The following is a 25,177-nucleotide window of genomic DNA, read 5'->3' on the forward strand; positions in this document are numbered from 1 at the left end:
TACTTTAGCATAAAAGAAAAATGGATAATTTTGACCCGTGCAATGTAATTCTGTCTATGTTCCCGTGCTACTTAACGGTTTTCTGATCCATGGTGACATATTATTATCATTAAGCTTTTATTATTATGTCTTTTCGTTACACAAGTACGTCACCTCACCACATATGGACAACATGATGGGCGTTACTCAGAATGAAATACGGTAAATTCACTGACGTGTTATAGGCTATAGGTCGTCGTGGGGGCGTGCCACTATGAAAGGTATGTCCAGACAAATGAGAGCGGGGAGGGGGATCGTTTTGTTTGAGGAAGATGGCGTCGGGGAAGAAGTCAGGGAGCGGTGTTCTTGAAAAAGCAGTTAACAGAAGGCGTTCGTCAAAACACAAAGAAGGTCCAATAGGTACATTTTGCTTTCATGGTTGTTCGGGGTCGAGCTGTTGCTTGTAAACGTCCGTCGCGCTGCTCGCTCGACTCTTCCAGAAGAACTGTCAAATAGAAGATTAAAGCGCGAGCGCTTACAGTAATGCGGTTACATTTGTTACACGTTTATCTTATGTTCTTATTCATTTGTAAGCCCACGATTAAATGTGCACCTATTTGTTCTTTCGAGTTGTGACAATGTCACCTGCTTTCTGTAAACCAACAGGCTTTTAATAGTGTGACATGTCTTTATAACTGTCACGATTTATGAACAGCGGCTGTATTATACAGTTATTGGTTATTCGCCAACGCCAGCTATTTTGTTAGTAAAGTTAGTCATGGATGTCATTGTAATTGCAGGAAGAGTATTCTGTTATGCTTTATGATATCTCAGATTAGAGAGAGCGTTATAAATGATAGAGACATGCCCAGGAGATATTTGCATACACTTTGCTATAAAGCATCAGTTAAATGTTACTTGTGAATATATGATGATAGCATGGTTAAGAGTACTTGGTTCATGAAGGTTATGCTATGATAGAGAGACATTTATTAATGTAATGGGGTTTTATTGTTAATATATGTTTTATTTATTCTGTATATACATGCACTTATTATTCTTCTAATTGCAAGTACTGTGAAAAATCATTAATAATAGCAGTCACAATAATGAAGTTTGTGATTCAAAAGCCATGTGCTTTTGAACTCTCTTTAGTATTGTTTTGTAGCGAATAATCGTTTTCCGTGAAGCTACCATTCAGGTGATTCGTGTTTGCTTTGGTAAGCATAGACCCTGTTCAACCCATCATATTTCTTGCCACAATAAGGAAGACACACAACTATGGATAGTAATTCAATGACTGACATCAAATCAGTCATCAATTATTTAAAAACTGTTTTTTTTCTTGTAAGTTGATTGATCTCGTGCTACATATTTTTTTAGGTAAGGAAGGTCCAGCGAACTGATATATTTGTGTAAACGCAACAGAGATTCTCTTGTTATTTTTAGTTGAATTTACAACACAAAATATCAGTGTATTACACAAAACAGCTTTCACAGTCGATTTTAAAGTCATGGAAGCTGTTACATGACGCTAGCAGGTTGGGTTCAGGATTTCACCATAGGCCCCTGCCTTGACTAAAGCTCAGAGGAAAATACATTTTTCAACTATTGGCAAATAAACTCGGGGATTATTACTCTCATAAAGGCACTATGTTCTCCATTCTCATAAAGAAGAAAGTTAACTACTATGTAAGAAATGTTTATACCTACTTATTGTCATGTTGATCAGATCATATACAGTATACTGTATGTGAAGGTCAGTGTCTACTCCTGTTTGGATGATAGTGGGGGAAACTCTGCTAACATGCATTGTTATTCCCTTCCTGTAGAGATGGTGTGACCACATTTACAAAGTAATGTGGGACAAAGGTCTGGTCTGGACTTTCCATTGTCTCTTGTTGCCAGATAAATTTATAAAGGATGTGGTCCTGTTACAGTACGTAGAACGACGAGAGAAAGTTTTTGGCTCTTTTCTTAATGTCTCAAGTATAAACATTTGAGGAACTATTGTGTGGTACTCTTGTGTGGTATACTGATCCTTGAGGATTTTAGGAAACACAACGACGTAAGATGTAAAATCCCCTTTTGTAGCTTATTCTAAATATAATACAGGTTTGTGCTAAAAAAAAAAAGACTAATCTTTGTAGCCCAGATATTGCATTATGCATAATACAAACACAATGTTCCAACATTTTTGTATGCAATTATATAATTATTTTATATAATAGGCAGTATAATTTGTATATATCTGCATTTATTAAAGTGATAGTTCACTCCAAAAATAAAAATTGTGTCATCATTTACTCCCCTTCGAGTTGTTCCAAATCTGTATAAATGTCTTTGTTCTGATAAACACAGAGAAAGATATTTTTGGAAGAATACTTGTCACCAAACAGTTCTTGGACCCCATTGAGTATCACAGTAGGAAACATTACTTTATGATTTTTTTATTCTATTGACAACAATATAAGATATTTTAAGGAATGTAGGAAAGCAAAAAGTTCTGGGGAACTTTTGATCACATTGTCATTTTTCCTACTATGGTAGTCAATGGGGTTGGGTTACAAGCATTCTTCCAAAAAATATCTCTGTGTTCAACCAAACAAAGAAATGTATACAGGTCTTGAAAAACTAGAGAGTGAGTCGGGGGAACTGTCTTTTTAAAGGGGTCATATGGTGGAAATATGTGTTTTTCTGTGTCTTTGGTGTGTTATAAGTTGCCCATGCATGTATTAGAAACGAAAAATTGCACAAATTTAAGTGTCGGAAACAAAAGATGCATTCTATCTAAAAGGGAATGCGAACTCAGACCTGCCTGAAATACCTCGTGTAACCACATCCCCACGTATCTACGTCACTCTAAGGTATGATTTGACTAAGACCGCCCAAATGATACGCAAGTAAGTTGGGCGTACTTGTAAATCTCATTGTATCTGCGGCGCCACAGCCATGTCGTGGAGATGCTGTGTGTTTAATTGCGGAAAGAAAGACTCTTTGTTTGCACTCCCAAAAGATGATACAACTAAAAATGAATTGTTACATTTTATTTACGACACGAAAATGCATGAAAGCTTTGTTTAAAAGGTGGGGCAATTCCATCCAATAAATCTTCACAGCCTGGCGCTTCAGATTCGCAGCCTATAAGTATATTTTTATTGTAAAAGACTTTGTTACGTACAAACGCGAGTTGAGTTTGTCGTGTGTTTGTGGCACATGTTTTTTCTTTGTGTGAACTGCAAATGCAGATAAGCGCGCAACGTGAAAAAAGACAACCTAAGTCATAATTATCAGTAATAATGCTCCAACTAGAGGCAACAAATGTTTTGTTTATAATGGGGTTGATTGTCTTTGTTGAGTCGCGACGAGACGTGGCGTTACACTGGTTGATCAAGAAGGGCCAACGCATTCACGTTATTTATGATGTTACCATTCCCTGCTGTAATGCGAGCTGTAAATCTCACACAAACTCTTTATAACGTTGTATATAAAAGGTAAAACAGTTAGCTATAGTTTTTAACTATTTAACGTAATATTTTTTTAATAAAACCTTGCCAATCCTTTACATTCCTGCCCGAGTCGCGGTTGCAAAGTTGAATCGGCTTGATCTTAATTTTCCGGATCAGATTCGAGCTCGAATTGATAAGGAAGTATCGATGCCATTTTATCACCTGTCAGTAGGTTTGGAACCTGATATTCCGAATACGGTAAGAGGTGTTACATTTCTGTGCATTATTCGACCAATCACTACGCACTAGTTAACTGGGCAATCATAGCAGACCGGCTTTTCAGAGCGATGAGCTTTGTAAAATATCAGCGCGTTTCAGAGAGGCGGAGCAAAGAGGAGATACAAACATGCATGGTATGTGAAAAATACATCGTTTTTTACCTTAAATCATCTATACACATTGTATTACATCTAAAGCAATAATATTTGTTTAATAGCTGCGTCAAATGAACCCTTTAAAGTGTTTCTATTGAAAAATGACAGACAAAGCATCTATCTTACTGATTAGAGCACAAGTTCATACAAAATTTTTACTATTAACTATTTTTATGTTAACTGACAGTTTTACAGTCTTACTTTTTTAATAACGTATCAAGAGTGGATCGTCCAGTTAGGGTGAAGGTCACTGGCCACCTCTGTCTAGCCAGCCAATAGAAGAAAAGGTTATTCAGACCATTAAGGCTTTGCATTTTAAGGAGCTGAGGGGTTGCAGGGGTCCCAGCTGTTGCAGGACACAGATACTATAGCATGAATCCTTCAGGATAAACTAAAGTGTGTGTGTGTGTAGCAGACGTTGAAATTTGTTTTCATTGTTAACTGGGTTAAAAGTCCTCCCACCAGAACAGAGGTAAGAGAGAAAATAACAAAGCTGTTCTCTCCAGGGAATGCCAGGAACAGGAATATAGGAAAGAGTTCACAAAAACTAACAATAGAACGATAAGACACTGACTTTAGCCCACCAGAATGAAGACAAAGTGACAGAATGTCACAACGTGATCCGAGAGATGAAGGGCTGGGCAAGAGTGGAAGAGAAAGTGTCCAATCAAAACACCCCCTTTCTAACTGTCTTACTGTCTTCCCCTTTTGTTTATCTTCCCATGTTTCTTCCTCACTTGCTCCGTGGCTGTGCTGGTGCTGTTTTTTGAGAGGACAGGACGAGCAAGGACTCCAGCATGAGTTCAGATGAGGGTAACGTTGAGTCATGGATCAGTCCCTGTGTGTGATCGTGTGTGTTTTGTGTGTATTTGCAGAATGTGCTCTGTTATACATGCTGGGATGTTTTTAGGTTGTTGATACTCACTTCAAGCTGCGTTTTACCCAATCTGTGAACATTAAAAATGTGACCATGTTCCTCTGCTGTGGGTTGTACTATACACTTTAAATAACAAACTTAAATGCTTTGTTTAAGCATTTAAGCGTTATTGAAAGAGCAGGTGTCGCATACACTACTTTGCGCTTAAGGGAAACAATGATATTGATACACTTGGTATGAAATAAGCTTCCTTATTGGTCCAATATTTTTTTTTTCTGGCTTTCACATCTGCTTTTCTTTAGTTGCTAGATAAGCACTTTGAGAGGCGTTGATTGATAAATGTCCAAATCTCTATTATCCGTTCCATAACTAAAATTGTACAAATTTGTTGCAAATCTGTTGGATCCTGATTTATTGGATACCTCCATAGAATTCCCTTGTAGAGGAAATTGACAGCATGCCACAAACGCACAGATCTCTAAAGCCTGGACATTCAACATGTTAATGTGTTAGTACAGTAATTGTGTAATTTTGTGCAGTAATTGTTGCTTTAAAGAATTGTCAGCCGCTTGTTAGTCTCCTTTATCCTTGTTATCTTGACTGTAGCTTGTTTACAAGTATATTTTGTGTGCGTTTCTTGATTTCTTGCTGTTAGCTGTATCTTGAGGTTTTTCATCAAGTAAAAGGATTTAGTGATAAATTCTCTAGTTGCACGTGGCAGTGTTTCCCCCCTGAAAGATTTAGATAATCCGCAAGTATTGTAGTTCAGTGAGTCAATACTCTGAACTGAAAGCCAGTGCATGACTGGAAGGAATTTCTAAACTTATTGCAAAACAGGATTTTATGCTATATTTACGCTTGCTGATTGATTTATGGCATTCAGTAGTCACTGTGACACAGAGATGATTGAAGAGTATTTCTTAAGGAAAGGGAGGTGGCTTGTTTGCTATTGTCATCAGAGAGAGATTACTGGCATGCTTTGGCAGAGGAGAAAAAAGAGACTTTGGAAAGTCTGAGAAGAAGCAACTGAGAATGGCCGGGTGATGGGAGGGGTTATTTAGTTTAAAAGGTAGAAAGATTAAGTCAGGGCAGCTTCAAACCCATATGTGCAGCAGATGGGAGAATATCTAGGGGATTTCGCTTGAAATAACAGGAAATGTATAATGCAACGGTTTGGTGGATCAGTAGCTCTCACACATACTTTTTAAGGGGTTGGATATGTGAAAAGCAAGGCTTTGAAATTGCCCAACTCAAACTAAACATTGACAATTAAACCACATTCAGATCGATAGAAACCTGATATATAAAATGGACTTAAATCATCCATTTTCAGAATTAGTGATATGACCTTGTCTCAACAAGTGACTTTGTCCCATTCCCCCAATCCAACTTTTCAACCTTTAGTTAATGTGTAAAGTTGCGGTTAGAGCATAAACAATACCTGCAAAATGATAAAGCTCAAAGTTCAGTGCCAAGTGAGATATTGTCTTTAACAGAATTCGCTATTCAAGGACTACAGAGAACGACTGGAATCGGACTACAGACCTCTACTTCCCGGGTAAAAGATGTCACTATTACCAGTGCTTTTAATAACCTCCACCCAAAGGAATACGCCAAGAATTCCGCTACACACATTCTAAGATAACCAACTCTCAGATAACAGCTTCCATGCCTTTAACATCGGCTGTGAAAGCTGTTCTGTGTAATGCACTGATATTGTGTGTGTGTGCGCATAGCCTACCTCTAAAACTCTTCTATGAAACGCCCTTTGAAGTCCTGCTTGCAAATGTCTCCTGGTCAATCTGCTTGTTTTATTATTCCAACTTGGGTCCAATATAAAAAGGAAACTAACGCATCTTTTATTAGTGTTAATTAATATAACCACCTGGCGCCATTGGGTTTGGTGTTATTTCCCTCGCCATAGTAGGAAAAACCGTAATCTCTAACAAAGAGTGACGTTTGCACATGCACTAGCAGACCTCCGTTACACTTCGATCGATCCGCATGTTTTTAACTGATAAAGTGAAGTTGACACCATTGAAGACAAAGTGTCCAGTCGTTTTGTTAGAAGAGGGACATTGGTTAACAATAGACTTGAAATATGTGAAATATAAAGCGTTTTTTTAAATTAGAAACATGAACATCCATTATTAAACACCCAAAAAACATAACCAAAGCCTCAAAAACAGCAAAAGAATGGCTCCTTATTTAATAAGAATTAGCATGTAAGTATAGCATTTATAAGGCTTTCCTGTAGCTCAGTGGTGATAGGATGGTGCTAGCAAGAACAAGGTCGATCCCAGGGATTGCACATACTCCGAATCAAGTGTATAGTATAATGCAATGCAATGCAATGCAAGTCCCTTTGGATAAAAGGGTCTGCCAAATGCAGAAATGTGCAGAGTTAATGTGTGACAGTACAGTAAAGCATTTGCTGGCTAACTTGTCACTCTGTCTGAAGTCTTAGGATCTTGGCTGCAGCTTCTGTCCCCTACTGGCCAGTAGTGTACAGCACAACCTGTTTTTTTCTATGTACATAAATGCAATGGCAGTTTTTGTAGCAGTCTGCTTTCTCACAATGAGAATGTACTATAGTAGTGTGTGTCCTTGTAGAGTTTATTTGTGGTATGGTTCTGTCTGTGTAAATTATAGGATCTGAGTGATGTTATAGACTGATGTACTTTTCCAGAGGCAGTTTTGTAATGCATTGATCTGTCTCTCTCTTTTTTGTCTTGGTGAGTGAGTATGTCATGTTTGTCTTTCTAAGAAGATTAGTTATGTGGTTGAGCTGTAACTACAGTCTATACAAATGCTGCATTTTTTATAATCTGTCCTGAGCTTAATCCTTCTCTATGCATTTAAAATAAAGTTAAATCATCATTTACTCACCCTGATGTCATTCTAAGATGTGTGACTTTGCCTGATTTCCAAAAGTCGTTGAACCACTGTTCTTTTCACACTGCATGACTGGGGTAGTATTAAGTTGCTGCAGTGTTCACATGAACGATGGATCGGCTACATGAGATTAAACACTGCATGACTTTACAATAGGTAAGAATCGCTAACAACTGTCTGGTCCGCAAACAACGTTTCACAACCAAACGCTTGCGAGAAGTGATACGTGATATCAGAGTTCTTGCGCGACATTGGAAGCCATGCTTGCTGATGTGGTCTCCTCCCCGAACCTCATTTTGCCTTGCCTTCCCATTGGCTGTAGGTTATCGCCGATTGTAATTTTTCAGTCAGAACTCCTTTCACACTGCAGGAGGTCAGTCTACATGTGGTCAGTTAGAAGTATGTCGGAAGTGGGCACCCGTCCATAGTACCAGAGTTCCCGACAGCTGCCGACTTTTATCCCAAAAATGTAATTCCACACCGCAAGAATCCGTATCGGTCCAGGGAATGCAGACCTCTAGTTCAAGTCTTGAGGCTGAAGTCATATGACAGTCACAAGTTATGTGGACTTTGGTGATACTTCTATAGAGTTTTTATTATAATTTTAGAGCCTCACTGCCTCAGTCCTTTTAAATAGAAGGAGTGGAAAGGATTTTCAACATTTGTGTTCCATTGCAAAATAAAGTCATACAGGTTTGGAACCACAGAGTGAGTAAACGAAATCAGAATTTTTATTTTGGGGTGAACTTTTCGATTAAAAGCATTGTTAGTGTATGCTTCAGTCTGAAGTAATTCACTTATCCTTAACTCATCTGATCCCTCTAGTGATGGACACCAAGGCAGTGTTCACTGCCCTCTATGATGTGTGTGAAGAGAACGCAGCCTTCTTTTCTGGGGGCATCAAGGCCCAAGCCGGGGACACGTCTCAGCGCCTGGTGGATTCCATGGCCACCATCCAGGAACACGCTCGCAGCCTGGAGCCCGTCATTACTGGATTTGCTGCCATCTACCACCATTTTGACTTTGACCCTCATGTTCCTGCCAATGGATATCGCTCCCTTGTTAAGGTAAATGTCAGACTGTCTTTAATGAGTTTAATGAGTTAGCTTAAGGGCGAGAGAAGCCTTTTACATTGTTTCTTCATTGCTGAAAATATCTGTTCCAAGTGCAATATTTTAAGCAGTAAGTCATCATGATTAAATGGTTTATTTAGTCAGTAGTTGTTGGGCTCATTCCTGACTATTTCTACAGTAATAGACTGCCAAGAGCATGTTTCCTTATCCTTCAGCTCGCTTCACTCTATTCCCCATTACCTCTCAAATCCAATGCCATTTTTTTTAATCAAATTGACATATTGAAGCTGTTGACAGTAGCAAAATCATATTTATTATATCTGTATTGATTTAGTATCTGTACCTTGGTACCAGAGGGTGGTATCGTCCCAAACTTTCTTATTGATCCAACTGTACTATGAATCGTGTTTGTTATTTGTATTGCTGTGTTTTATATTCACTCTTCTTCCACTTCCTCAGGTGGTGCGCTGTTGCCTCCTCCACATCATCCACAAAGGCCGCTATATTTCGTCCAACAGGCGGAGCATCTTTTTCCGTGCGAGCCACAACGCCGCAGAGATGGAGGCATACTGCAGCGCTTTGTGTCAGCTTAGGGCGCTGCTCTATCTAGCTCAGAGACTGCTCCATGACAACAGCCATGGGAACCTCTTTTTCCAGGAGGAAAGTGGCCTCAGTCAGAGCTTCCTCAGAGAGTACGCCTCAATGCACAAGGGCTGCTTCTACGGTCGCTGTGTTGGATTTCAGGTTGTGATTTTAGCCTGTGAATCGAAGAGGAATTTGAATCTGACTTTAATGAACAATTCTCAGGACACCATACAGTAAAAATGTAACATGTATGCTTACACTTAGGGTTGATATGGCTTTAAAATTTTAGTAAAACTTGTTGACTTTTAGGTACATCTTGTTTTACTATTTTAGGCGGAAAGTGACCCATATGCATCTTTTTTCTTGAATACCTTTTCTCTCTTGTCCCTTTTAGTTTACCCCTGCCATCCGTCCATGCCTGCAGTCAATTACTATAGGCCTGGTTGCCTTTGGAGAGAACTACAAGAAGCACCAGTCTGGCATAGGTCAGTTGCAGCTGTCAATTTCAGAAATTTCATGAGCCTCCTGTGTAACAAGAAGTACAGCCCCATGGGCACTATAGATTTGGGGCACATTGCAAAGACTCAACCTACATGCTAGCCTTTTGGTCCTTCTAAAATCCTCAAGAGAGTATATGTTCAATGTGAGGTCAAAAACGCTGACCCTCAGAGAGGCGTTCTAATACTATCTTTTGTGCTCAATGCTGGACCCTAGTGGAGGCAGGAGATATTGCACCATATGGTGAGTAGCTCCCACAGAGGGATGAGTATGGATGAGTAAACTCTTCTTTCCCAGACCTGTCCTGCTGCTAGATAACTCTTTGCTTCTTAATAGAGATCAAGACTGATGATTAGAAATTAGTTTCTGTCTATGACCCTATAGGGGGAAAAAAGGGCAATTCCAGCATTGCTGAAGTAACATTTACAGTAGAAACTTGAAATATAAATTCTTGAACCATCCTTATGTTTTCCTAGACCCCTGTTGACATAAAGACATCAGTATTTGTCTATACACATGCAAAAAATACATGCTTTAAGGACAGAGATTACATATTTTTTAAGATTTCTGTGAATTAAAATGCACAAACTTGAAGTAATAATGCCCAACAAATGGAGAAGATATTAGTCTTCATAGAACATGAATAGTTGTTATAATCTTATTTTCACGTGCCCTTTTATAAAGAAAGAAAGTGTTCTGAATGTGACACTTACCTAACAATAGAAAATCATGCTTTTAAAATCTTTAAGATAGGCCTCTACATGGGAATTTAAACAACCAATAAAGACGTCTGTGTGGTGAAAACTTTTTTTAAAGTTGACCACTGCATGGATTTGCCCTAAACATATTGTCTGGCCCTGTTTGTCAAGGTAAGAAGCTGAAGTTATTGAGTTATGTTTTCTCTTGCTGATAATTCACTTTTTTGCCTTTTCATTTCTGACTTTATTTTTTAAATGATGCCCGGGTGTGATATATCAGTTAAGCAATTAGATGAATAGTCTGTTTGTCTGTCTCTCAGGTGTAGCTGCCAGTTCATTTTTCACCTCGGGAAAGTATGCCATTGACCCTGAACTCAGAGGTCAGGAGTATGAGCGCATCACTCAGAATCTGGACGTTCATTTTTGGAAGGCCTTCTGGAACATTACAGAGACTGAAATTCTGTCGGTCAGTAATAAATATTTGTCTCTTTGCACTCTTCACGCATAGATAGACAGCAGAAATCTGAAGCAACCTTAAGGGCGTATTTCACCGGCTAATCAAAATGCATGTTTTACCCACCCTCAAGACATCCAAACTGAATATGGTTTTCTTCTTGAAGAATAATGCAGTCAAAGTTATAATACCACAAATCCTTTTGAGTAAAACATAGCATCTAGACCAGTGTTAGCTTAGACCAGTTTTTAACTTTCTGGTCTTAGGTATGCCAACAAGTATGCAGAGAGGAGAGAGTCATATACAGGTTTTGAACGGCATGCATGCTTTTTGTTTTGTTAAATTATGTATTTAATAAAATAAATGATATATTGTAACAAGATTCAAGTAGGGAAGGAAGGAGTCGGGAACCGGAAGACATTTCAAAACATTTAATAAAGTAATATAACAGCCGGCGGCCCCTCACGGACGACCGCCGGCGAACAACGACAGAGTAAAACATAAATACATATACAAACACTTCGGGCCCGGCCCTCTCTCCTCGACAGTCCGGTCGCTCGTTCCTTTTATATGCTTCCAATCTCCTACGTGATTCGAGCCCGGTGTGCACACAGCTGGCGCTCATTCACAATTACTTACCGGACTCGAACCACGGTCTCGCCCCGCCTACTCTACTGCATATATTAATAAATCAATACTCAATTGCACTGCCAGATCACACCCTTAACATCTGACAGACAATAAGAACCAACCGACCAGCTCTCGTATAGAAATTCAGTGCTATCTTTTATTAAACTTCAATTTGCATTGCAATGTAAGCTAAATTCATCTTTACTTTATGTCGTCTTCTTTCCTTTCTCCTTCTGAAGAGTCTGGTGAGTATGACGGCCACACAGGTGAAGGTGAATCGAGCTCTTTCCGTGCCTCCCGAGCCCTTCGACCTGCCATTGGCAGCGGATCCCACACGCATGGTGATGGTTTCTCCTCCAGCATCACACATCGGCCTGGGGCCTGTGCAGATGAGACTGATCTCTCATGAGCTTAGAGAGGGACAGGTACAAACAACCTCTTAATTCATCTTAAATCCTCTAAGGCTCACCTGCGTTCCTCCTCCTTACAATCTCAAGTGCTGCTTCTCATGTGAATTGTAATTAGACTCCTTTTTTGACACTCAAGTTCTTCCGCTCTTATCTCGACAGTAAATAAATAAATACGCTCCGATAGGGAGCGATGAATAACAGTGCCACAGGTTGTAATGAGGTGTGCTTAACTAAATAAAGCTGCTTGAGCTTGCGATAAGTGTAAATCCTTACTGTGTCTCTATTTATCCTTTACTTGAAGCCCTTTAATTCCTTATATACCTATCAGTCTCAGGAGAGAGGACTTGAGTTTGGTGTGATGTAGATGACTTGGATGTAATAGTGTTTTGAGTTTACAGGACTTCGGTTCACATACTTTGACCTCCTATTGATCAAACTGCAGCGCAAGTTGGTTTTATTCAAGAGCCAGTGGCCTGTGAAGTTTAATGAGTTGGCTGTTTTGTCTAAAAGAGGGTTTGCTTTTGTGTTGTTCATGAGTGAGTTATCTCCTTGTAAGTTTGCACTGAGAAGTTGTTAAGACATTGTTAAGGACGTTGTGTTAAAATGAAACAATCTTCACGGTTCTGTGGGCATACTGCTGTGTCTGTCACTTTTCCTTTTATTATTATTCATAGTTATTCTTCTTATAATCCATTTAATTTCATGTTTTTATCTCTTAGGACGGTGAGAAATTACTGGCAATGTGTCGCTCAGAGGGAGGTCCGATCTCTCTTTCTTTGAGCCTGAAGACAAAGCGAAGCCCGCCTTCACCCTGGCTGCTGGTTCATTTTCATGGAGGAGGTTTTGTGGCACAAACTTCCAAATCACATGAGGTATCTCCTTTTAGTTTCTTCCTTTACCCTTCACTACCCTCCTCTTATCTCTCCATTCTCAGGTGTATTGAATCTGACAAGTCGGGATTTTTTGATATTTGGCCATCTAGACACCCACCCAGAACACTTCAACATTGTAGTAGTGGCTTTTGCGTCAAGCACCACTAATTTTAGAAACTGTTCAAATGTACTTACAATTGCTTAATAACGTTTTTAGACCAGGGAGTAAGAATTTAAAAGGGAGGGGGGAGAAAACCGTATATAAAGCACATCGGCGGCTGACACTGGGCTAAGATATCAAATAATCTTTGCCGAAGGAGAATTTAAGATTTACGAAATGCACACTGTAGAGCAGGTTGTCCGTTTAGAGCTGATGTAGAAACAACACGGCCGATTCCATGTAAGGGGACCACGGTGTATGTAGATAGAAATAGCTCATTCTAAGGTAATATAAACATTATACTTCATTATGTAAGGTCTTAATACACCTCTCATAGTTATGTATATTATATTGCATCTCTGTCAATAGATCCTCCAAAAAATGACACACTGGACCTTAAAAAATTTAAAACAGCATATCTCTTAACCTTCAGCTTGACCATGTGACATGATCCTAGCATGTCTCTTTCTGTTTAAAAATACATTATCAAAAAGTCACAGCAATCACTTAAAAATTCCTCCTCTATGTCTGATAGTTCCTTTCGAAGCAATGAATAGTACCTGCTCTGTTGCATATTTAACAGTAGATTGTTTGCAAGAGGAATAAGAGATTGGTCATTCGTGTTTAATTGCATCTTGTGTCCGTAAGTATCAGTTAACACAGCACTCATGTAAAATTCACCATGCTGTGACACACGCTCGCCAGCGGCAGCTTGCAGTCTTGACAAAGTGCGTTAGATGCTTGAACGCGCCCCACTCAACAATGGGACTCTTGGACAAATGATATAACAGGGAGTTAGAGGAACATGTTGTGATGCCTGTCAGCACACATCAGGTCTTTAAACCAGCTAACAAAACTGAGAGAGAGTATAAAGACATTTTTCAGAAACAAAAGTGTTATTTACAATTATTCAGTATGTCTCAATTGGTAGTCCCCTCTGCATCATGCCTGACTTTTTATCATCTTCATTTTTTTTATTTTTTTCTCTATAGCCCTATCTAAGGAGCTGGTCACAAGAACTGAACGCACCCATCCTCTCAGTGGACTACTCGTTGGCCCCTGAGGCTCCGTTTCCCAGGGCTTTGGAGGAATGCTTCTATGCTTACTGCTGGGCCATTAAGAACCACAATTTGCTGGGTGAGAATACATGACACAGACAAGAGTCAGTCATTGTTATTTGTACGTATCTAGCATGCCTCCTTAATGAAGCGTTGCAAAGACTAATCCATATTATTGAAAGCTGATAAATGCCATTTCATCCATCACACAGACCGCTTTTAATTAAAGCTGTCAATTGATTCAAGGCTTAATTGATGTAATTGCATTATATGCCTATTAATGAATACAATTAATCACAATTAATTGCACGTATCAGCATTTTTTAGAAACAAAATGATATTATTATATACTGTATGAAACATGTCTATATATAGACAGAAAGTGGCTTTAGAATAGAGTTTTAATTCCATTCAATTCAATTATTGAACAAAAGCCAGTCACTAGCCTACTGTTACACAGGAAACCATTTCATAATCCAGTTTGTTTGTCCCTTTAAATGTGTTGGTGGCCCTTCGAACAGAACACGATTTTCTTGTTGTTTTTAACGTAATTTTGCGCTACATGGGTATCTTTTCACTGTTAAAATCAGTTTGTTTCAGTATATCACTTGAACAAGTTAAAAGTAGTTTAAAGGGATAGTTCATGCAAAAATGACTTACTTACCCTCTTGCCATGTTAAACCTGTATGGCTTTTTTCTTATATTTTTTTCTATCCAATGAATGTGTCAATTCACAGCATTTTAATGATATTATGCATTTAATTTATTTGTTTCATTTCATTCAGTCATTTAATGAATACACAACAAAACTTATTACGATACAAGACTAAAAAATGAACTGACTTTATGATTATGATTACGGTTACACTGCTATGCTGATTCCAAGATCCCACAAGGAACAGAGACATTGTGAATCTTATTGAAACTCCGATCACATTCAATCTGACTTGAGCAGCGTAAACATATTCATCATTCAACGTTCTCTCACCTCTGCTATCTATCTTCAAATCACACCGTGCATCACGCGCTGCTAATAACTCTCTTTGGTTGTCAGTGGTGTGAAATCCAAGGCAGAGTGTCTGAGAATAGCGATAAAAATGTGACCTCATTCTCAGTCGAGAATTATGCCCTGTATTTATCTTACCCGTTCTCTTGTTTTCCTAAATCATTTTTATTTGATCTTTTACTCACTCCCAGTTAATTTTCTGCTCTGCTCCCTCTTGAATTTCTGCCATTGCTCTCTGTGTTTCTCTGTGCTGTTATCAGGCTGGACCGGCGAGCGTGTGTGTTTGGCTGGTGACAGCGCGGGTGGAAACCTGTGCTTGACCGTGTCAATGAGAGCCGCGTCTCACGGCGTCCGCATGCCAGATGGTATCGTCGCCATATACCCCGCCACCCTGCTCACCGTGTACGCCTCGCCCTCCCGCCTTCTCTCCCTCATGGACCCTTTGCTGCCCCTCAGCGTGCTCTCACGCTGCCTGAGTGCATACGCAGGTCAGTCTGGAATGGGATTTCACTTCAAGGAGTGTTGTGACTCAGGTTATGACCGAGCTTGAATGGTAGGGGCTGATGGGTAATTTATTGGTGATAAAAGTTTGGCACGTTCACAGTCAGTTTAGTGAGAGTCTGGGCTCTTTAATGAAGATGAATGATTTCAACAAGTGAATTTAAGTGAAGCCACGGACGTCAGAGATAGATTAATAGGTTTGTATTTCATTATAAACGATTCGATTAGGACTGTTTTCTATCATAGAAAGGACAAAGTCAGATCAGTGGCCCATGGCTCATGTTTTTTGTTCTTTCCCAATGAACTACCTAATAATTGAACTAGAACAAGTATAAGTAATAGTGTTCAAAGTCTCTCCATGTTCTAGCCAACTCTTCTGACTTTTTCTTAGAGTAGTTCACCCAAAAATGAAAATTCTGTCATCATTTACTCGCCCTCTTGTCATTTCAAACCGGTTTGACTTTCTTTCTTCAGAAAAACTCGAAAGAAGACATTTGAAGAATGCTGGTAAACAAAATCTTTTGCTCTCCATTGACTTGTATTAGTTTTGTGTCCATACAATAGAAGTCAATGGGGACCAATGCTTTTTGGTTACCAACATTCTTTAAAATATCTTGTTTTGTGTTCTGCTGAAGAGAGAAAGTCACACAGGTTTGAAATGTCTAGAGGGTGAGTAAATGATGACTGAATTTTTGTTTTTGATTAAACTACTCCTTTAAAGAACTGTGCTATGTGTAGTGCTGTGATCAAATTTTGTTAAAATGAATAACATTCAAAGCATATGCATTTAATACATATTTTATGTCTAATGTGTGTGTAGGCACAGAGCCGCAGGTGGAGAAGCAGGTGGAGAAAGTGAGCACTTTGAGTATGGTGAGGAGAGATACTGCCCTGCTGCTCAGAGACTTCAAACAGGGGGCGTCCAATTGGATCCATTCCCTGCTGGACAGAGGAAGTGCAGGTACCCGCGCACGAGCGAAACGGAGCGTGCCGTGTTTTCTGTTCGCTGAGTGTGCCTAAACAGCATTTATCAAAACGTTTTTTTATGATCATAATTCCCCGTTGATGATGTCTTTGTAATACTGCAGCTTGCTAATTATTTGATCTGTTTTAATTAGGTTTAAATTAACGCACACAAATCCCTTGTAGCGCTTAGATAATTGGCTTCATGGCGATAATTGCCATTTGTTTAGAGCTATATGTGGTCGTTTCCAAACTGGCTTTCCAGCTTGTGGTGCGTGACCGCAGATGGTATTGTGGAAAATGGTCTGTCTGAGCACGTGCTGACTGAATTTGTCTGATCATCATTGAATGGAAGCGGTTTACCTCTTTAGTCCACTTCTTAGCTGACTAATGCGTCATTTCATGAAGGCTAATCTATGGAGACCGCCGGGCAGTTTATGGTGACTACTGTCCCATGATTCTTTCAGCAATCACTTGTGTCTCTGTATTTAATTTCACAGAAGGTAGCGGTTTCCTTTGGTATGCCGTCATGATTATTCTTGCCCCGCCTCACTGCTTTGATTGGCACCTGCTGCCCTGTTTTTTATTGCTGTAGACTGTTTCAGCTGCGACAATATAAACGTAATGTGGCCTAATCTTCCGGTCGTCATTGATGGCATATTGAAGGATGGATAAACTGAACGATAAAAAAGACAGCAATGATGAATAAATATATTCCCCTTTGACTTTCTCCACATTTTGATTCTTTCTACTTCGGTTTTATTATATTCTGACTGATAATAAACATCTCAATCAAGTCTATAAAATGGTTTCACAAGCTGCGTTGCGCCAAATGTCTGTTTTTCAAGTCAGTGGTTTAAATGGGCTGCTATCAGCCCGAGATCTCATGTCATTTGAGTTCATTAGCTCACACAGAGAGAGATGTTTATGCAGTGTGGCTAAAAGGCATCATTAGTGTAGTGTGACACACAACATAAAGTATTCTAATTTCTTTATGATGAATTCATTATTCACCATACTAACACAGTTTTTGTAGCTGAGAATAGCTTTTCACAAGATTATGGCTATGGGCAGAACAACTGTGGCAAATCTGTTTGTGTTGTAAGAGTGTGTGTATTTATGTGTGGCAGTTTAGAAGGCCCTAATATTTTCCTGAGTGTCCTCAATCTTTTCAATGCCACACATACTCCACATCTGCTAGTCACATGTCTTACCTCTCCCTGGCAACTGTTCCCTCGCCAACAGTTTCCACCAATGTCTGTTTGAGGGTCTTTGCGATTCCCCCACCCCTTTTGTTTGAATTCATACCCTATGCCAATTTGTATTATATTTATCAATGTTTTTAATTTCTTTTAACTTTTACAGTATTCGTTTTATTTGCTCTTCTTACATATTGATGTGTTTGAGGACTTTTTCTCTTCTTTGATTATTTTTTCCTGTAACTTGCTTTGGGGATTTTGTGGTTTTCCCCACCATCTGATTTTTTTGCCTTCTAATAACTAACGACAAACTATAAACTATTTTTTAGCAAAACAAAGTAGTTCGAAATTATCTTGTTGTGTGAAACACAAAGAAAGATATTTAGAAGAATGTTTGTAACCAAACATGGTAGTCAATGGTGACTCAGTACGATAGGTTTCACACGTTCTTCAAAATATCGTCTTTTGTGTTCAGAAGAACAAAGAAATTATATAGTTCTGGAAAAACTTCTAGGTGAGTAAATGATGACAAATTAAAATTTTTTGGTGAACCATCCCTACAACGAATAGGTCATATTGAATATTTAACAAGTTTTTTTAGTCATTTTTTTCATTTAGCAGTTTTTGATTCAGCAGTTCTTGCCAGTATCAGACAGATATTAGCACATCCTAAAATAAATCATTCATACAGCCTCACCAAGTGAATGACCTTGAAATGTTCTGAAACAACACACTCAGTACTTTACCTTCTTTTTCTTCTAGATTCAGTTCGACAGAGTGTCTCTGAGGCGACGCTGACCTCACCACATGCAGACCCTACGGTGCCCACTGAGCCTTCTAAATACTCCCTGGAGAAAGGGTCTCGGAGGAGCCAGACATGCCAAAACCTAGGCACCCACATGAACAGCGACACAAGCGAAGCAAAGAAAACTTCCAACCACCTTAGTGCCACCACAGCCAACCACAGCTCCATCCTCGACATCACGCTTACGCCCGAGAGCAAGGTACAACTCTTAAACTTCTCTAGAAGGCTTTAATCAAATTCCTGTTTTCATCGTGTCCCTAAAGCTCATGCGGTCTTGAAGGTCTCTGGTTTACAGGCTGTAACAGTGAGTCATATTAATCATCAGACTGATTTGCATTCTGAAAGGATGCCAATCTCGACTACACAGCATCCATCAGGCTGTTGATGTTTTTTTGACTGGCTAACAGCGTTGTGAGTGTGTGTGAAACATACGCTAAAATTTGCATGGATTAATTTGTTATTTCAAGCGAGAATGACCTAGCATTTAACAAGTGAAGTGTGTTTCTTATGCTTCATAGTCAGGCGTAATATTTAGAAGAACAGTTCACCCAAAAAAATCTGTCATCATTTACTCATCCTCGAGTTCTTCCAAATCTGTATAAATATCTTTGTTCTGATGAGCACAAAAGATGATATTTTGAAGAATCTAGGAAAGCGATCAGTTCTAAGGCACTTTTGACTACCATTTTCATGTTTCATGGTAGTCAATGGAGTCCAAGAACTGTTTGGTTACAACCATTTGTCCAAATATATTTCAATGTTTTCATCAGAACAAATATTTTCAAACAGGTTTGGAACAACATGAGGGTGAGAAAATGCTGACAGAATTTTTATTTTTGACTGAACTGTCCCTTTAACCAATAAACTGCCCCATTGTGAATGAAAATCTCGTACAGACGTTCTTAAAAAGTATCAAACATACATTGGTGGTAAACAATTAGTAAAGTAGCTGATGTTATAATTAGAAATGTACTGTCCTGTGAACATAAGCAACTGTTTAATGCACACAATGAACAGGGCTTGTAATAGTCCCTGAATAGCTCAAAGTAAATTGTTCTTTGTTTTTCAGTCTGGCACACAGTGTACAGATACATACATTTGCATTGCATTTTTGAATATGCATTTTAGTCCTTTTTCCTCAGCTTAGCGAAGTAAGAAAAGTCAATACAGAGTTCATTGTAATTTTGAAACTGAGAAAAAGTGCAGAGAATTTCGCAGGGATGGTTTTGCCATGCAGATTGCTCTTGCTCCGCACTGTTTGAAAATCCCGAGAGAATCCCATGATACGATGACGTCAGACGTGTGAATAATTGCGTAATTCGAAGCGCTAATTTGCACTGCCTGACTCAAATGAGTCATCTTATCCACTCTGTATTCCATCGAAATGGAAATTAAAGATATGGCCAGGGTGCCATAATGCTCATTATGGGAGTAATATTATGGAGAGAGAGAAGACATTGGAATTAGAGCTGCTAAGGTAATGGAGAAACGTTCATCTGTCCTGGATCCAATCTCACCCCCACATTCACATGTTATTGACTCTCATTTGCATTTTCTCCTTTCACTACTCTACCAGCCTGAGGACGTGAGTTTCTACCTTAGTAAAGAAGTGGATCCCTCAGTGTCGGAATCGTTTTCCTCTGTGGCCATTCCACCCCCTGGTGGTGAGGAGGACTCTGAGAACCCTCGGGAGTTTCCAGAGGGCTTTGAGCCTTTGCGCTCAGGACAGTTAGCAGAAATGATGGTAGAAAGTTCCCCCATCTTCAGGAACCCCTATATGTCCCCCCTTCTGGCTCCAGACAGCATGCTGAAGGGGCTTCCTCCAACACACATAGTGGTAAGTGGCAGCAAAAACTTCTGTTCACTCAAAAATAAAAAAAATGTCATCAACCTTGAGCTGTTCCAAATCTGTATAAATGTCTTTGTTCTGATGAACATATTATGTATGATATTTAGAAAAATGCTTGTAACCAAACAGTTCTTGGCCACCATTGTGTACCATTCCCACATAGTAGGAAAAAAGTCAATGGCAGTCAAAAGTGCCCTAGATCTGTTTGCTTTCTTACATTCTTTAAAATATCTTATTTTGTGTTCAACAGAACAAAGAAATTTAGAAAGCAAATTTCCCTAAGGTAAAAATGGCTTAAATTAAGCATATAATTTGAAGCAATAATTTGAAATAAATCAAATCAATAAAAGCAAAGCTATTATTAAAGCAAAACATATTAATATAACATAAGTTTTTTTGTTGTTGCTGTTATTTAGTTCATTTTAGGTCTGACAGAAAGTGACAATATCACAAACACAGTGAGGTAGTATATGTAATCTAGAATCATAGATAAACTATATAAATAACATATAACCATACATTAATTCATGAAAAAAAGGCAGGCATAGGTTTGATCAACATTAGTTGTTTTCTATTAAATTTTGTGGTTAAGAGGTAATACATTTCCAATCTTCTGCTTAATCATAACTGTTTAATTCAATGTAGGTATTTTAAACATTTTATAAAGATATATATATTATTTATAAAGCTAAAAGAAATTCGCATTTGAAAAAATACATTCTACACTTGGAAAAATACCCCTGAAAATGAAATCCAAGGGCAAATATCTTGTTTAATAAAAAGGAAAAGTTTTGACTGGTTCCATTTACTTTCATCTCATTCTTTGTCGTCTCTGTTGAGAAGTTTGCCTTCGGCAACTATGTTGCTGTACATATAAATATTTATCACATAACATTACTTTCAAATCCACATATACCCAAAATTCCTCAACATTTTCACCATTCTTCTACCCATTTAAAAATTTTCTTGTGTTTTTTTGTCTTTGCTGTCATTAACATAAATTCTTTCTTTTTTAGGCTTGTCATCTGGACCCCATGCTGGACGACTCTGTGATGTTTGCCAAAAGACTGCAAAATGTCGGTCAGCCGGTGACCCTCTGTGTCGTGGATGACCTTCCTCATGGCTTCCTCAGTCTATCGCAGCTCTCAAGAGAGACTCGAGAGGCAGCTAACATATGTATGGAGCGAATCAAGGATGTCTTCACCATGAAAGACCTGCCCCCGGAGATGCGGAAGCACCGCAAACTGGAACGGACCAATCAGAGGCTTTCTGCTACCAAAAGAGACCACACTCAGCTTTCTCAAGCCATGGCACAGGAAGGCGAAGGGGAGGGTTTTGTTGTTGGGGGAGGAGCTTCTGGTATAGGTGGGGAAGAGCTCGCTGGTTTTTCCCCGCCCACTAAATCTGATGCCGAAATGATTCAAGTGTAGATTTTGACCTCACAATGGTTTCATTACACATTTGAGCCAGAGAGAAGTCACATTATTTAATAAAAGCAATCAGGGCTGAATAAAGTAATGAGTGCAGTGGATAAGAGAGTATATAATTATTTTCCAGTTATATAGTTATTCAATTCTTAAATATATAGGACATCATTAAGTATTTAGTTAGAGAGTGAGAATTAGAAAACCTAAGCTTTATTATACAATCACGATCACACCCACATGCACACCTTTATACATTTACTGTATTTTACCCCTTTGCCTTTTGTGTTATACCACAAAACCAGCACAAAAACCACGTACAACCTGCCTTGTTGTCCAACAACATCCCAGATTGTGGATGATGTTGAAAGACGTTTTGAATAGATAGATAAATCCAGACCTTACTCATCCTAGCACAGACTATCATTACACATTCATCAAATCCACAAACTTTGTCGCAATATTAGGTTTAATTATACCTGTCTTCTAATATGTATGCTCAGAATGCACTGCTGCTAGGCGTCCCGGGGCTAACTGACAAAAGCATTTATTCATGTTTGATGTTTGTTTTATTTCATATACTAGCTTTTGAATTATTTATGACACAGATTTATAATGGTGTTATTGAGTATGTTAATCACCCTTTAATAATCTAGCTGCTTATTGGCTCTTAGAGGACAACCTGTGAGAGTAGTGTTTGAGCTTTCTAATGCTGTTGCAGAGTCCAATATTTGCAATCTATACAATTATAGCGATAAAGTTTTCACAGGGATTCAGTGGAAGCAAAGTTATACCAAAACAACACTGAGGTTGTGATGTAGTGTTTTAGTCAATGTATTTACTGTCACTTATTTAATGTCTTCATACAGTGATGTCGTCATGCAGAAATATGTATCCGTAAATGTTTACGTCACGGGTGGTGTCAATATGGCACGAACAGCCTCTAAGCATAAACTTTGTTTGTTTACTATTATCATTTACATTATAGGTATGTTACAGGATAAATATCAACTTGTCAAAATGACAGCTGGTTTGAAAACTGAAAGAGAACTTTGGTTTCATAATGCAGCTTGTCAGGAGAAACATAAGTTCTACCTCCCTCCAACTGCTTGATCTCCTTGACATGTCAACACCAACCTCTTTTATTTTCCTCGCTGGATTTCGCCCTCGTTCCCACACTCACTTTTGTCTTGTGTTAACATTCATGTCGTCTGTCCCTGTGTATGCTGACCCATTTTAAGCACACTCTTCAAATCTCACCCAGCCCGTCCTAGAGGTATTTTAAGCAGACTCCCTCAACACCCCCACAACCTTGAGCCAATGAAATCGCTCGATGCGCACATGTGTGATGCACGTCTCCATCATGCTGGCACTAATAGCGTCTTCATTTGAATCAGGTCGGCCCTTTCTCTTTTTGGCACCAATTGACTGTGGTGATTTTCCGGTGAGACACAAAATCTATTGAGTCCCCTAAATTTTGATACTTCATTAATGCTGTACAGGATGATTTGAGCTTGGACTAAACGGTGCACAGAATGAATGGTAGAAATCATCTGCAACTTGTTTTTTGCAAAAAACAAGAGGAAAACATAATGACTCGCACTATCGTGTTTATATAGTGATGTGCAGATGTTCTATTTAAAGTATCATCATGTCATAAGAAGTGCTCTAGAATAGATAGGTCTTGATTTTAGTGGATGAGGCTGATGTGTCTTTCGGGACTGTATTTCTTTCCAAGAAACTGGATCTGTCTTTATCTGTGTGTTTGGTATTGGATTAAGCCTCCGCAGTAGACAAGCTATAAAAGCAGTGAGAAAACAATATCCCTCTACTGCTGATTGCAGCATTCGAGAGAGAGAGAGAGTTTATAACAGAGCAGAAGTTAAAAAAAGATTTGCTAGCTCTGTACAGCGTGTCAAATCCAGCTTTCCATATTTGCTGGTGACAGCTTTGAAGTTACTCTGCAGTTTTACTAATGCGCCATCATGTGTCTTGTGAAATGTGTTTGTTTTTGTTCTGCATGTTAATGTAGGTGTTGTTTTACTGTCTGCTTAGTTTGTGTTAGTCTTTGTGATATAATTGTGTTCGCTCTGCATAGAAATGCCTCTAAGTGCCATTGTGCTTAAAGAAGACGTGTATATACAGGCCCATTCATGCAACCATGACTACCATGGCACATGGACGTCCTTTCCAATGAAATTGTCCTCACTTTTGATTGGTTGGAAGTCATGACCTTGAATGCACTGTTGACATTTCCATCTTGTTGGCGAGATGGACACTGTCGAATGGAACAAATATTATAGGTGTCTCTCATTGACCAATCTGGGGTCACCTTGTCCCTCTCTCTTTCTCTCCTTTCTTTTTTCATGACTCCCAAGCTGCTTCCTCAAGACATCTCGCAGGAGTTGAGTTGAATTACATGATGCACGAACATGGGTTTGATTCAAATGCATTGCTCAGTGCACTAAAAAACATCTAGGAAAATCACTGTGCTTCTTTATCCCTCCGTTCAAACACCAATCCGTACAGTACCTGCATTTATTAGCATAGCAGCCATAACACTGTACTCAATTGTGCTTCCTTAGAGATGCACGCCAACTGCCTTGAGTCTGTTCTTTAAACTACTAGTCAATCAGTTAAACTTGTAGTTTTACTCAATGAAACCAGTGTGTCCAAATGGATGTGCTGTAGCTCTTTACACAAGTGGTTCTGAACTCCTCTGTCCTCCTGAAGGCCACAGACGGAGATGTGGTCCGCTTTAAGTGCACCCTGTAATGAGCACTGCAGTATCATTTGCGAGGGTGCTGATAACTATTCTTCTGCCCTTGTTTTCACTGCAACCTTCACCGATCTAAGTTTTTCTTTTAATATGGTTGTACTGTATCTCCCATACGATCCTAATCGTGTTCGGTCCCAAGCTTGATTGTCTAGAAGATGCACTTTATATTCTGGTGTGTTTATCAGCGTGTGGGGTTGTATGTGGGGGACCTTCTCTTAACCCCTGCGATCATTCAGCCACTGAGTTGGCTTTTTTTACTATGATTTTCTCCTTAACGTAAAGAGACCACAAGAGCAAACTTTGAGTTATTATATAGGCACACATTTATTGAATAGAGACTATAATTTTACTTCAAAGTAAAGTACTACTTTATTTTCAGACATGTGAGAGTATTTTTCTGCAGTGTTTTCCCTGTAATGATTTATTAACTGTATGAATAAATATTTTTCTCTATGGCTACAGTGTTTGTAATTGTAATGAGATGGAGCGAACAACAAACATGGCCCCTTTTAGACCCATTTAATCTGTTAAACAGACCTAACAAATAGGAGTAGATATTGAATCAATAAAGCATTGCGA

General features: G+C 38.9%; 1 protein-coding gene across 2 annotated transcripts; it reads left to right on the forward strand.

Annotated features, from left to right (window-relative positions):
- Nucleotides 1-253: 253 nt before the first annotated feature.
- Nucleotides 254-25,053, forward strand: lipeb (lipase, hormone-sensitive b). Of its 2 annotated transcripts, none has more exons than XM_056762306.1 (13): nt 254-399; nt 8,460-8,701; nt 9,167-9,451; nt 9,687-9,777; nt 10,809-10,954; nt 11,812-11,997; nt 12,702-12,854; nt 14,007-14,151; nt 15,339-15,566; nt 16,400-16,540; nt 18,504-18,745; nt 20,123-20,383; nt 21,412-25,053. In XM_056762306.1, exons 1-13 carry the CDS (start codon nt 312-314, stop codon nt 21,823-21,825), a joined length of 2,622 nt encoding a protein of 873 aa, XP_056618284.1. In that variant the 5' UTR covers nt 254-311; the 3' UTR covers nt 21,826-25,053. The 2 variants fall into 2 exon arrangements, with proteins under 2 accessions (XP_056618284.1, XP_056618285.1); XM_056762307.1 differs by lacking the exon at nt 254-399 and adding an exon at nt 4,394-4,675.
- The last annotated feature ends 124 nt before the right edge of the window (nt 25,054-25,177 follow it).

The sequence above is a fragment of the Triplophysa dalaica genome, chromosome 12 (genome assembly GCF_015846415.1).
Source record: "Triplophysa dalaica isolate WHDGS20190420 chromosome 12, ASM1584641v1, whole genome shotgun sequence".
NCBI classification, from domain to species: Eukaryota; Metazoa; Chordata; class Actinopteri; order Cypriniformes; family Nemacheilidae; genus Triplophysa; species Triplophysa dalaica.

Excerpts from the sequence above, each read along its gene's own strand:
- lipeb (XM_056762306.1), top strand. The coding sequence starts at position 312 with ATGGCGTCGGGGAAGAAGTCAGGGAGCGGTGTTCTTGAAAAAGCAGTT. Across the intron at positions 9,778-10,808 it reads GAAGCACCAGTCTGGCATAG|GTGTAGCTGCCAGTTCATTT; the intron begins GTCAGTTGCAGC and ends TCTGTCTCTCAG. Across the intron at positions 10,955-11,811 it reads CAGAGACTGAAATTCTGTCG|AGTCTGGTGAGTATGACGGC; the intron begins GTCAGTAATAAA and ends CTCCTTCTGAAG.